Source organism: Haematobia irritans, chromosome 5, assembly GCF_050003625.1.
Source record: "Haematobia irritans isolate KBUSLIRL chromosome 5, ASM5000362v1, whole genome shotgun sequence".
In the NCBI taxonomy this organism is placed as follows: domain Eukaryota; kingdom Metazoa; phylum Arthropoda; class Insecta; order Diptera; family Muscidae; genus Haematobia; species Haematobia irritans.
This window is the reverse complement of record NC_134401.1, coordinates 90,471,992-90,484,313: the sequence shown is the minus strand read 5'-3', so window position 1 is coordinate 90,484,313 and position 12,322 is coordinate 90,471,992. Positions and strand designations below refer to the sequence as shown.

Genomic DNA, 12,322 nt, shown 5'->3' with positions numbered 1-12,322 from the left:
AGTAAAATTTGACCCAGATTCCATTAGTAGTCCTGAACTACCTCAAAATATAAAGCACATAATATTTAAATGATTAAAAGTCACCTTACTTTTTGCCAACAATAGTATGTCATTTTGTTTTTCGTATCATAGCTTTGGCATTTTTAATTTTATCTCACATTATCTCTAAAGATAAACGATCAAATCTTACGCATAAAATGATGAATTCTCCATTTTATCATTTCTTTTCAGACTATTGCAATCAACAACCAGTGGTAACGGAAAAGTATCAGCAGCTAATTTGTCGGCAGCCACACCAGCAGGAAGTGGTTATCTTAGCTCACCCTCCAAGTATAAAAAGGAAAAGTCACCATTTAAAATACCACCATCACCCTTAGCCCACACTGCTGCAAGGACTTCAAGGATCAACAAGCAGCATGCTAACATAACAACCAATCGAACAAATGAACAGCAAACAGCACAAACTGCTCCCATATTGAAGGCCACCTATGATCTGGAACCTTCGTCAGCTTTGGAAGAACTTTTGAAAAAGCGCGAAGAAGATCTACGCAAGCGAAGAGAACATGTGGAACATTTAATGAAATGGCATCAGCGGCTCGACGAGGAAGAAGCTGAAGTTTTACAGCTCGAACGTCAACTATTACAGTATAATAATGTGCCACAACATTTGGTGCTGGAAGCAAAACAGCATCAGCCGAAGCCGCAGCAGCAACAAATGCCCCAATTGCAAGCTGTCGACAATGATGAGGAACAGTTGACACCAGTGGCCCCTATAAACAACACAGAAAAAACGCCAGAAAAGAAACGCGCCGCCAGAGCGCGTAAAATGGAAAAACGCCTTAAAGATATCGATAAGAGTCTCAAAGAATTATCTCATATATCAGCCACAAGTGCTACCAACTCTGCCATTGTTATGGGACAAAGTAGTGAAGATATCGATGCCTCTGTTACCACAGCTGCCAGTACACAAGATATTGATTTTGTTCGTACCACAGGTTCCAAATTGAATAAACTTTGGAGACGTTTGACTTCTCAAACTGTGGAGAAGTACGAACCAACACGACGCTATAAACTGTGTAAAGCCGACTTGGAACGTTTGTACGAAGAAGCCAAGATGGCTGTACTTAGAGATTTCGCTCAGGATGAAGAGCGTACAGCTCAGGAACTTTTGGAGAAAAGTTCCAATCAGATGAGCCCAATCGATAGTCCCGCAACGCCATTACAATCCGAAGATAATGTCATACATTCGCCTATCAGCCATCGGGTGGAGACGAGTGACAAATTGAACGTTGTTCATATACCTGCGCTGAATTTGAATTTCAGTTCTGGCCATTCTGAACCCGAAGAGGAGATAGCAAATATTTCTAAAATTGTAACTGCGCCTCAGGGTAATTACAGCCCCAGTGTAGCGGAGGAAAATTTTAAAGCTCAATTATTAAACTCAAGTGCTTCTTCATCTTCATCGGTTTCCTCTGATCGGACGCAGCCGAAGCCTCAACGAAGTGACGATTGCAAGCAGGCACAGGCCATACAGCATCAACAAAATCAGGTGCGATTTGAGAATAATGTACAAATGTTTTTAGCCATCACACAACGCTTGCAATTGGGAATGCCGCCTTCTCATTCAAATTCGAGAACACATCAACATCAAGGCCTGCAACGCAGTTTAAGTGATACCCAAATTGCCGAAATACCAAAGTTTTCTGCAGCTACTACTAGTCATAGAAATATATCAGCAAACACTAGTCAATCTAATACAAGCAATGGCCATACGATATTTCCAAAACATCAAAAATCCAAATCATCCATTGCAGAAATTACAAACATTCCTGAAACCTCAAATCCTCCCGCTTCCTTGGCTGGAGATCATTTGGGTCCTTGTGAGAAGAGTCAAGAAGGTTTGGGTGGAAATTGTTCTATTACTACGAAATCACCAAGTTCAACTAGACCTTCGGTAATTACAACCGTGGGCAATGTTTCCACCATTCCCAATAAGGACAATTCTTCCAAAAAATCTTCTATGAATGAGGGTCAAAACTCAAAACGATCATACTCTGGCCAAGTTGGCTACGATTCCGATCAGAAAGCCAGAGAAATATCTTCAAAACTAGATGAAATATCGGCAGCTGTTATACAATTATCACAAACAAATGTCCTGCCCTCATATCCGGATGCAACAGCTTCCAACTCAAGATCTACGCCAATTGAATCCGCCCGTGACATTGAAATCACTGTAAATGAGGAACCTAATTTAAGCGCAGATGCATCATCATCGTATTCATTACATTTTGCCAACATTTCCGTAGATAGGCATTCCTCGCCAGGATCACAACATACTGCGAATACAACGCAAAACCGTACAAAATCTCCCTCTATTTCATCACCGCCCATCCATAGTCCCTCCAACACGTTGACCACCTCCTCCTGCAGAACATTCATTACTAAAAATCAAATCTCAGGGTCTTTAGAGAACTCAAAAACTGGAACTTTTGTCATTTCACCCCAACATGAGTCGACAACATCCAAGACATTTGTTTCCGAATCCATATCGAGTCCAACTTCCAAGACTTTTGTTAAGGACAAAACGGAGGAGGAATCTCTATCAAACTGCCTAAGTGGGTCCAACAACGATATGCCAAACTATGAGGAATACGAACCAGATTTTGAACCAGATTCAACAAATGAAACACATATTGAGGATATTTCGCTGCCATTGTATGATACAACATCGGAGACAACAATTGAGAGTGCAAGTGATCTAACAGCAACATCGAAAGCAGATGAATCATTATCCGATAAAACATTTAGCATGGCTCCAACTGAAATATCCAAGAATGTGCAAGCCAAAGAGCAAACACCACAAAAGCAGTTGAGTACAATCAAATCTCCGAGAAACATTGTCCCAATTGGTTCCGACAAAGAATTATTACCACCACCACCTCCATTGCCCCCACCACCGCCTCCACCAACCTCTTCTCAGATTGTCTCCACAATACATGCATTATCTGCGTCAAGCACAAATTCATCTGTTTTGGTCTCCACTACTTCAAATAGTATATCATCCAGTGGTAATCAATTAATGCCGGATATTATAAATGAGTTGGAATTAAGACGTCATCAACTTTTAATGGATAATGAGGTAAATATTTTTTTAGAAATATTTGAGACTAAAAAACGTAGGGTTTTCTATGCTCCGCAATTGATTTTGTCAGTTGATTGTATGATTATTTTATTTTTTGCAATACACGAAAGTTTACGCAAATCTCCATAATTCGTTTGAAAACTTAACATCTATAGTTTCTCTGGTTAAAACGATTACTGCCTAAAGTGCTATAGAGTACATATACATATTTTAAGGTATAAAAATAACTTGAATCTTATTTAATATCACCAATACCATTGAGCTTAAATAGCTTTAACGGAGTGTAGCACTTGTTTAAATTGCAAATTTAAATACCATCATTCAAATACGGCTAATTTCTAAATTTATTATTTTTAACCACGAACACGTTTGTCGGAAAACTCATGCACCCATTCCATTCTAGACTGTTTTAAATAGTCAACACTTGTATCTATAATATACAACAACAACAATGGTTATGTCAATATAGAATAGAATTTAAAATATAGAAATATTTATACTAAACAAACAAAAAGAGTTTTCTTATTTGTCTAAAAAACACAAATAAGAAAACTCTTTTTTATTTCGCGGGATATCGGGAATTCCCGAGATTTTAACATATTTTCGCTGCCGCTTTTATTAGAATTAAGTGGGAATTTTTCTTCAAAATTTTTTTATAAAATATTTTAATAATTTTTGCAAGGATGATATTACCAAAATAACAAAATAATAACATTTTTGATGACATCTATTAATATTGCCATATCATCACTAGGTTAGATTTGTTAGGTATAGTGGCGACCCGTTATTTTAGGCTCACTTATCAACGAGTGCTATCCGATTCTATGTTTAGCTCAATGACAAGGGGCCTCATTTTTATAGCCGAATGCGAACGGGTTTTCTGTTTGCGGTGAAACTACTTTGAGAAACTTTATTGAGAGGTTATAATCCACCAAGGCGGACATGATACCCATTGCATCCACAGTTGGTAGAATTCTACCAAAATTGGTAATTTTTTTTTAGAAAAAAATAAAACTTTGACAAAATTTTCTACAGAAATAAAATTTAGACAAAAATTTTTATAGAAATGAAATTTTCTAATATAAATCATTAACAAATCAAGCTCGAGGTCAGATTAGTAACTGATTTACATTAGACAATTAAAAAGGTCGAATAAAATAAAGAAAAAACAAAATCAGTTTATTAAAAATAAAATTTTGACAAACTTTTCTATGAAATAAAATTCTGACAAAATTTTCTATAGAATCAAAATTGTGACAAAATATTCTATTGAAATAAAACTTTGACAAAATTTACTATAGATATAAAATTTTGACAAAATGTTCTAAAGAAATAAAATTTTGACTAAATTTTCTAAAGAAATAAAATTTTAACAAAATTTTCTAAAGAAATAAAATTTTGACAAAACTTTCTAAAGATATTAAATTTTGACGAAATAAATTTTTGACAAAATTTTCTATAGAAATAAAATTTAGACAAAATTTTCTATAGAAATAAAATTTTGACAAATTTTGCAGTAGAAATAATATTTTGACATATTTTTCTATATAGGAAATTTTCTATAGAATCAAAATTTTGACAAAATATTCTATAGAAAAAAATTTTTACAAAATTTTCTATAGAAATAAAATTTTGACAACATTTTCTGTAGAAATAAAATTTTGACAAAATTTTCTAAAGAAATAAAATTTTGACAAAATTTTCTAAAGAAATAAAATTTTGCCAAAATTTTCTAAAGAAATAAAATTTTGACAAAATATTCTAAAGAAATAAAATTTTGACAAAATTTTCTAAAGAAATACAATTTTGACAAAATTTTCTAAGGAAATAAAATTTTGACAAAATTTTCTAAAGAAATTAAATTTTGACAAAATTTTCTAAAAAAAATAAAATTTTGACAAAATTTGCTAAAGAAATTAAATTTTGACAAAATTTTCTAAAGAAATAAAATTTTGACAAAACATGGTCATAGAAACAATCGATTATTGATTTGTTTTAATATTTATTTCGAATATTTCGGTTAGTGCCACTAACCATCTTCTGGGATTTTGTATCTACATAAAATACAAAAATTAAATTACTTTTAATGTTCACAAATCACAATATTATTTTAGATATAATATATTGAAAATAACTTACGTGAGTTCGTGTGATGCTGTTCGTTCTGCAAGTCATCGTACACTAAGCTACGTTTTTGTCGATGCTTGACAAAATTTTGACAAAATTTTCTAAAGAAATAAAATTTTGACAAAACTTTCTCTTAAAAAAACTTCAACTTAAAAAAAATATTCATATAATCTCATGTGTAGAAAATTTTATTTATGCATAGGTATGTATACAATATTTTTATAATATTAAATTGAGCCGACGGGCTTTTTGGGCAGCAAATAAATCAATTACTTCTTCAGTCGGCACATTTATTCGGCGATGAACCGACATTAATGCCAATCCATTGAGTCTACTCTCGCTAGTCGAATTTCTAAGATACGTCTTTAATCTCTTCATTGTTGAAAATTAAAGTTCGGATGAGTACGTAGTAACTGCAGGGATGGAAAATGCAGTACTATAGTACTTTTTTCAATACTTTTTCACCCCGGTCAGTACCGTAGTACCCCCGCGAATGATTTAGTACCTTTTGTGTAGACATTTTTGAGTCGATATCAGATTTATGGTACAATAGCTTTGACAAAATATTTTAATATTTTGAGAAAGTCTTTATCAACCTTAATTGCTAGTTCATGTGGGAAGCAAATCTCGATTTTATAAAAGACATAGTCAAAAACAGGATTTTATTGAACTTCAAGAATGTTTTAGTCGAAAAAAGAATGCGATTCTATATTATCGATTTTTTATTTCGGTAGAAAAAAATTTCTAAAGAAATAAAATTTTGACAAAACTTTCTAAAGATATTAAATTTTGACGAAATAAATTTTTGACAAAATTTTCTATAGAAATAAAATTTAGACATTTTATTGAACTTCAAGAATGTTTTAGTCGAAAAAAGAATGCGATTCTATATTATCGATTTTTTATTTCGGTAGAAAATGTTGTCAAAATTTTATTTCTATATAGAATTTTTGCAAAATTTTATTTTTATAGAAAATTTTGTCAAAATTTTATTTCAATTGAAAATTTTGTCAAAATTTTATTTCTATAGGAAATTTTTGCAAAATTTTATTTCTATAGAAAAAATTTTGCAACATTCTTTTTCTACAGATTTTTTTTTGCAAAATTTTATTTCTATAGAAAATTTTTGCAAAATTTTATTTATATAGAAAATTTTGTCAAAATTTTATTTTCTTTAAAATTTAGTCTCTTGACAATAATTTTCCAGTGAAATTTTTGTTGAAATTTAGTAAAAAGTACCTTTCCGCTCAAAAAATACCTTTTTTGTACTTTCTTAAAAATTGTATTTTCCATCCCTGAGTAACTGGCAAAGTGACCAAAATTTTTAAAAAAATATGCACGTTTGGAAATATCTCTTTATTGCACTCTCCAAGTGCTTCCATCGCTGAATTAGGCAGGTTCTTTTCGCAGGTTTTGCGCCATTTCATTTACACATGTGTGTTTGGCTGTTTCGTTGTTGTTGCTATGGCCAAACAAAGCGAGTCACGTTCACAAAAAGAACAACAAACACAAATAAAAAGCAGAAAGACGTTTTCCAAAAATGAAATTTGTGGTGCGAGAACAAAAACAATTTGTTTTTTTCGACCGTCGTTTGACGGGCTTTTCAACTAGTATTCTATGATTTGTGCAAGTTTTATAGGTAAGCGTTTTTCAAAATAAAACCTCCAGCTTTTCTTCAACATCTTCGATAAGATTTTTCTATACAGCTAAAAATATATATTTATTTATATAAAAATATTCATTCATTTCGGGGGGGGGGGGGGTTTGAAATATAATCAAATTACTTCTATTTATGTATGTCACATTAATTTTTCTATTGTCTTTTATTTTCAGCATTTAAAACAATATGAACATGTTGCTTTACCTTATATGTATGTACGAGAAATACCCAATAAGCCACCACCACCATATGTACCACCTGCACATGGTAGTCCGATGACAACAATATTTCCTTCGGAAGAACGCATTAAGGATATAACATTTAGAAGAACACATGAATTGTATTGTGATCTATTAAAGACTGGTAAGATACACCACAATGTTCACACATTCGCATTGTATACTACATTGTTAATGGAATCAAGATAATGAAAAATCTTTTATCTATAATTTTTGGGCAACATGTAACAACATTTTCGAAATACTTTCTTATGCCCTGATCCTATAAATCGTACGAAAAATCATTTGAATCAATTTAGGCTCTTCTTTTTTTTCAAAGCTCGTTCACCTGAGAATTCATTCAAATTTTAAAAATTTCAAATTTAAAACAAAAATTAAAAATGTTAATTTTTTTCTTGACACATTGTATGCGTTTTACTCAATCCTACTCAACTGATAAATATGAAGCTCACTTAGACTATTCAGTCCATTTTAATAACTTCTGGCGAACTTCTTTCATATCAATGAGAGCTTCCCGATTCTATATTTAGATCAATGACAAGGGAACGGCGTCTCACATTGCGGTAAAAACACTTGGAGAATCTTTGAACCACTCACAAATGTCACCCACCAGTGTTACCGTTGGAAATTTTGAAAAAGTCAAAAAAAGTCGCATATTCAAAACAAGGTAGCACAAATGGTAAAAAAAGTCGCTTACATTTGTGAGATCTTTTTATTACAAAAACTGTTCTATAAAACAACACAAAAACAATAAAGGAACAGTCCCTTTAACATATTATACCAACTTATTGTAACATAAAATCCAGTAAAACGTAAACTTGCAAGAGAGTAAAAACTGTGCTTTACTGTTTGCTGCAATGTACGCGAACGCCATCCAGTACCAATTTACCATCAGCCAATTTAAAGCTTTTAAATCAATTAAAATAATAAAAATATTTATTTTGTGTAGAATAAACTTCTAATTGATTGATTGAAATATATTACACGTATAATTTGTTTATGACAAACTCTTGCAAGTTGTTACTGGCAAAAAATCCATAGCTTCCAAAAATCCTAGCTCCCAAAAACTTGCAACTCTCTATTTCTCAAATATCAAATTTAATCTCACTCTCTCTTGCTCTATTTTACTGGCATTTGTGAGTAAACGAAGGACTTTCAGTAAAAATTTGTGATAATTATCAACAATTATTTGGTTGAAATGGTATGCAATAAAACAACGGCTGAACAAACTAGAACACCGTGTAGGTTAGGTTTGGTAGGTTAGGTGTCCATTGTGAGTGCTTCTTTGTGTAGCTCAATTACAAGTGAACTCCTTTTTATAGCCAAGTTCAAACGTCGTTTCACATTGCGGTGAAGTACTTAGAGAAACTTTGAAACACTTGGCATCCACCGCTGAAACACATTTTGTTGTTTGGTCGAAACTGGGGTTGATACCATGGCCAAGGTGGCCCATTGCACAATGGTGACTCCCACGTAAGGTGCACTGCGATGATTTACCATTTATAAAAATTGCTTCAAATTGCTATAAATTAAAAAATAGGTCTATATTTATTTTTAATTGTTATTTATATATTTTTATATTTAAGTTTTTCTAGTAATAATGATATTTGTATTTTAACTGTAACTGTTTTAGAGTCTGATCGACTATGTTACAATCATGCCGAAATAAAAATAAAAAAAATAAAAATTGAAGCATTTCGTGCGACTAAAGTTGCACATATTGCATATTTTAAAAAAGTCGCACAAAAAGTTGCATGACTTCAGAAAAGTTGCAAAATGCGACTAACGTCGCACAACGGTAACACTGGTCACCACCATTACTGTGAGATAAAACCCATCGATAAAAAATTTTAACCAATGACCCTTTTGTATGCAAAGTGAGCGTGCAAACCATTGAATATATGATGTCTGCCAATAAAGTTTCCAAATAACTTGGTTTTTTTAAACCCCGTCTTTCGACATTAAATTTAAAAACCCGGGATTCGGGTTTTTATTTTGTTCAAACCCGTTTTAATAACAATTCAATGTATTCAAATATGCAGTAATTCATACTATACTTTCAGTGTGAAAATTGAATACCGATGGGTTGCTTAGTTTGCAAAATATATTTTCATTTACTTGTTATGTCGGTCTATAGGTTTCCAGTGCATCGTATACATGAAAGAAGAGTTTCCTTTTCTAATGAACGAAGTTTTAGACAAACGAAGTTTTCTTTTGGCAAATAAAAAAGATTGGAGACAATCGATACAACGCTTCTCATAAATTCGATTTTATTTGCTCTCGAAGAAAGTATTCGTTGCGGAGGAAAGTATTTTTTGTTTGTGCATAAGACACGCATGAAAGTTATGATTCTTTTTGTGCATGGTGGTCTTTCTAACCATTGCGCAACACGTTGAATTGCCGAACACCAAAAATGAATCTTATTTTCTATATAATTTTCAATTATCAATTATAATTTTCCATTATCATTTTTATTGTTACTCCTTGTTTAACTAAAATAAAACCACACCTCGCATCTAATCGGTATACACTTTTTTCTCTTGCAGAATACTGTAATGAAAAAGGCGAAAAACTGCCATCCGTAATGGAAGAACAGATTACCAATATTTATGAACGAATTATCTTAGACATATGCCGTGAATATCTAGAGGAACATAATGAAATTTTACGTGATGGGGATCCAACAAATTTCCACAGTCAATTGGCCTTTTTCAATCCTCCGAATCGATTGCGTTGCATACAAGATGCTATCTACAAGGAAGTTCGTCACTGCCTTGCCATGGACAAAGCGGCTGGTCCCACAAAACGCAGTCAAGTGTATTCAATATATGGGCAGAGGGCGAAGCAAGATCACATTGGTAAAATTATAATACAGGAAATGTATGATGAAGATGATCGTTGGTGTAATTTTCATCGTGAAGAGTCGGAAGTTTTACACTTGATTGTTGAAGAGATGTTGAACAAAAATATAAGTGACATAGCAAAAGAAGTTCTGGTCGAAGAAGGAGGTACTCTACAACAAGACGATGAAGACGATGGTGTAGAAATAGAAGAAATCATTGAAGATTCGGAGACACAAGAGAATTTGGATAATGCCCGTGAGGAAGAGCAACGTGTATCTATAACAGAAAATATAAGCATTTCATCAGCGCCCAATGATAAAGACCAAGAACAATTAGAGGAAAATGGCAAAACAAACGAAATACCAACATCAACAGATAATTCAACACCATCAATGTCCTCATCGGCTTAGTAAGAACTGCAGATAGCATCACCTCACCAACCCACCCACATCTTGTACATAATAGAACCATCCCCATCATACATATATTTTAAACGTTCTATTTTATGAAACATTGTCCAGAAGCATTTCGTTTTTATGAAATGCCCAATGTTTGCCCTCATTTAGTATTTTATTCGCAATAGTACTTCATCTAGTTATTCTATATGTATGCCATAATTATTATTATTATTATTATTACTATAAATTATAAAATAATTATGTACTTAAATTTTCTTATCTATAAAAATTGTTACCATGTGTATCTGTCTAATAGGCATCAAGCGCCGAAGGAGCATAAACGAAAAAGATGTCATATCTAAATATATTAAATAGTTTTACTTACTTTAACTACTCATATACTACTGATACTAGTTATTATCTGTATACTGCTATTAAATGAGCGCTTTTGAAAACTTGATAAATGGAAATTTATATCATTTCGTACAAATAATTTTAATAAATCATTTAAAATGTAGTGTTGAACCCGTCGTTTTCCCCTCCCTATATGTCTTATTCTTTTCTAATTTTACTCAATAAGTTCTCATCCAATCATACTGTAAGTCGTTTTCCGCTATTTTACAAATATCCTTCCTCTCCATTTAAATAAGTCTTAGTGTAATCGAACAAAATATCTTATCTATATTTGCATAAATATTTTCTTAGGAGATAGTTTTACAAGAACACTATGAACAATAACAAAACGAAGTCAACAATTCTTTGTTTTTATTATGGAATAATAAAGAAAACTGAATTGTTATTGCATGTCAGAAAAATGAATATTTATTTTTTATATCATAAGAGTTTTTCTCGAGGAATAAATATTTTTTGCTTTTTTTTTACAAAAACTGTTGTAACTTTTTCCTACACCGAATATTTGGTTTAAATAATGAATTGGGAGCGCAAATTAAAAATTCGATATTTTTTTCAGATGATTGAGAATTTATTGGGAAATAAAATGTTACTGACTAATCAAACGACATATTGTCCATCGCTAAAAGTCACTACTATTCCCATCTTTCTGGCAACCTACTGGTACCACGACGAAAACACAACTCGTCTTTTGACTCAATCCGCTAATCGACCCGCTTTTTTAACATCCTTATCAGTGATGATAGTTTAGCTAATTTATAGTTAGATCTAGCTATGTGTGATGTTGAGTTACTAGAAAGTTTGTAAAATTGCTATTATCTAGAAATCTAGCCAGTTTTGATTTCAATTCTGCTACATATTTAAAATATCGATTACTAGCCATAATATACCACTTGTATTTACCACTTGCGAAGGAAACAAGATACCGCTTTGAAACTTTGCACAAGTAGTGATTATTGAGGTAAATCGGATGGTATTGCAAATGGACCATCTTGGGCCATATAAACCGATCCTCGGTTCTTGAGCTTTCGACTTCAATCGACAGTTTCCATCCGATCGGGTTAATATTAGACATGTGGTGGCAGTACCCGTACTCTAGCTACCTTACAAAAGTTTGACCATATCGGTTCATAAGTATATATATCCCCGATTCTCAGGTATTATTCCTCTCATTTTATTAGCTCTATTCTTTACCTTGGTTAAATAAAGAACCCAGCAAAAAATTTGGAAGTTCTTCCAAAGGCACAACTTTAAAAGCACTTTCAGAAGATGCACTCCCAATGATGTTCTTTATTTTAACTACCCAGGAAGTTCTTTTAATTCAATTTTTTATGTCTTGGTTTTTTCATACTTGTAATGGGTAATTTTAACTTTTTTGTTTCAAATAGGTTAAAAACAGAGTAAGAATTCATAAAATGGTAGAAATCATTTAAATTTTGTCGAAAAAATGCTAAATCCAATCTGAAAAAATTGTGAATTTTTGAAAATATTTGAGGTCAAAC

At 32.3% G+C, this 12,322-nt stretch overlaps 1 protein-coding gene across 2 annotated transcripts in view; it reads left to right on the top strand.

Annotated features, from left to right (window-relative positions):
- LOC142241765 (uncharacterized) overlaps positions 1–11,224 on the top strand; it is an 84,821-nt gene extending 73,597 nt beyond the window's left edge. For both annotated transcript variants that reach the window (XM_075313587.1, XM_075313586.1), the window contains exons 4-6: positions 232–3,139; positions 7,103–7,292; positions 9,715–11,224. In XM_075313587.1, coding sequence (XP_075169702.1) covers positions 232–3,139; positions 7,103–7,292; positions 9,715–10,421 — 3,805 coding nt within the window. In that variant the 3' untranslated portion in view covers positions 10,422–11,224. The remainder of the gene's footprint in view (positions 1–231; positions 3,140–7,102; positions 7,293–9,714) is intronic.
- Positions 11,225–12,322: the final 1,098 nt, after the last annotated feature.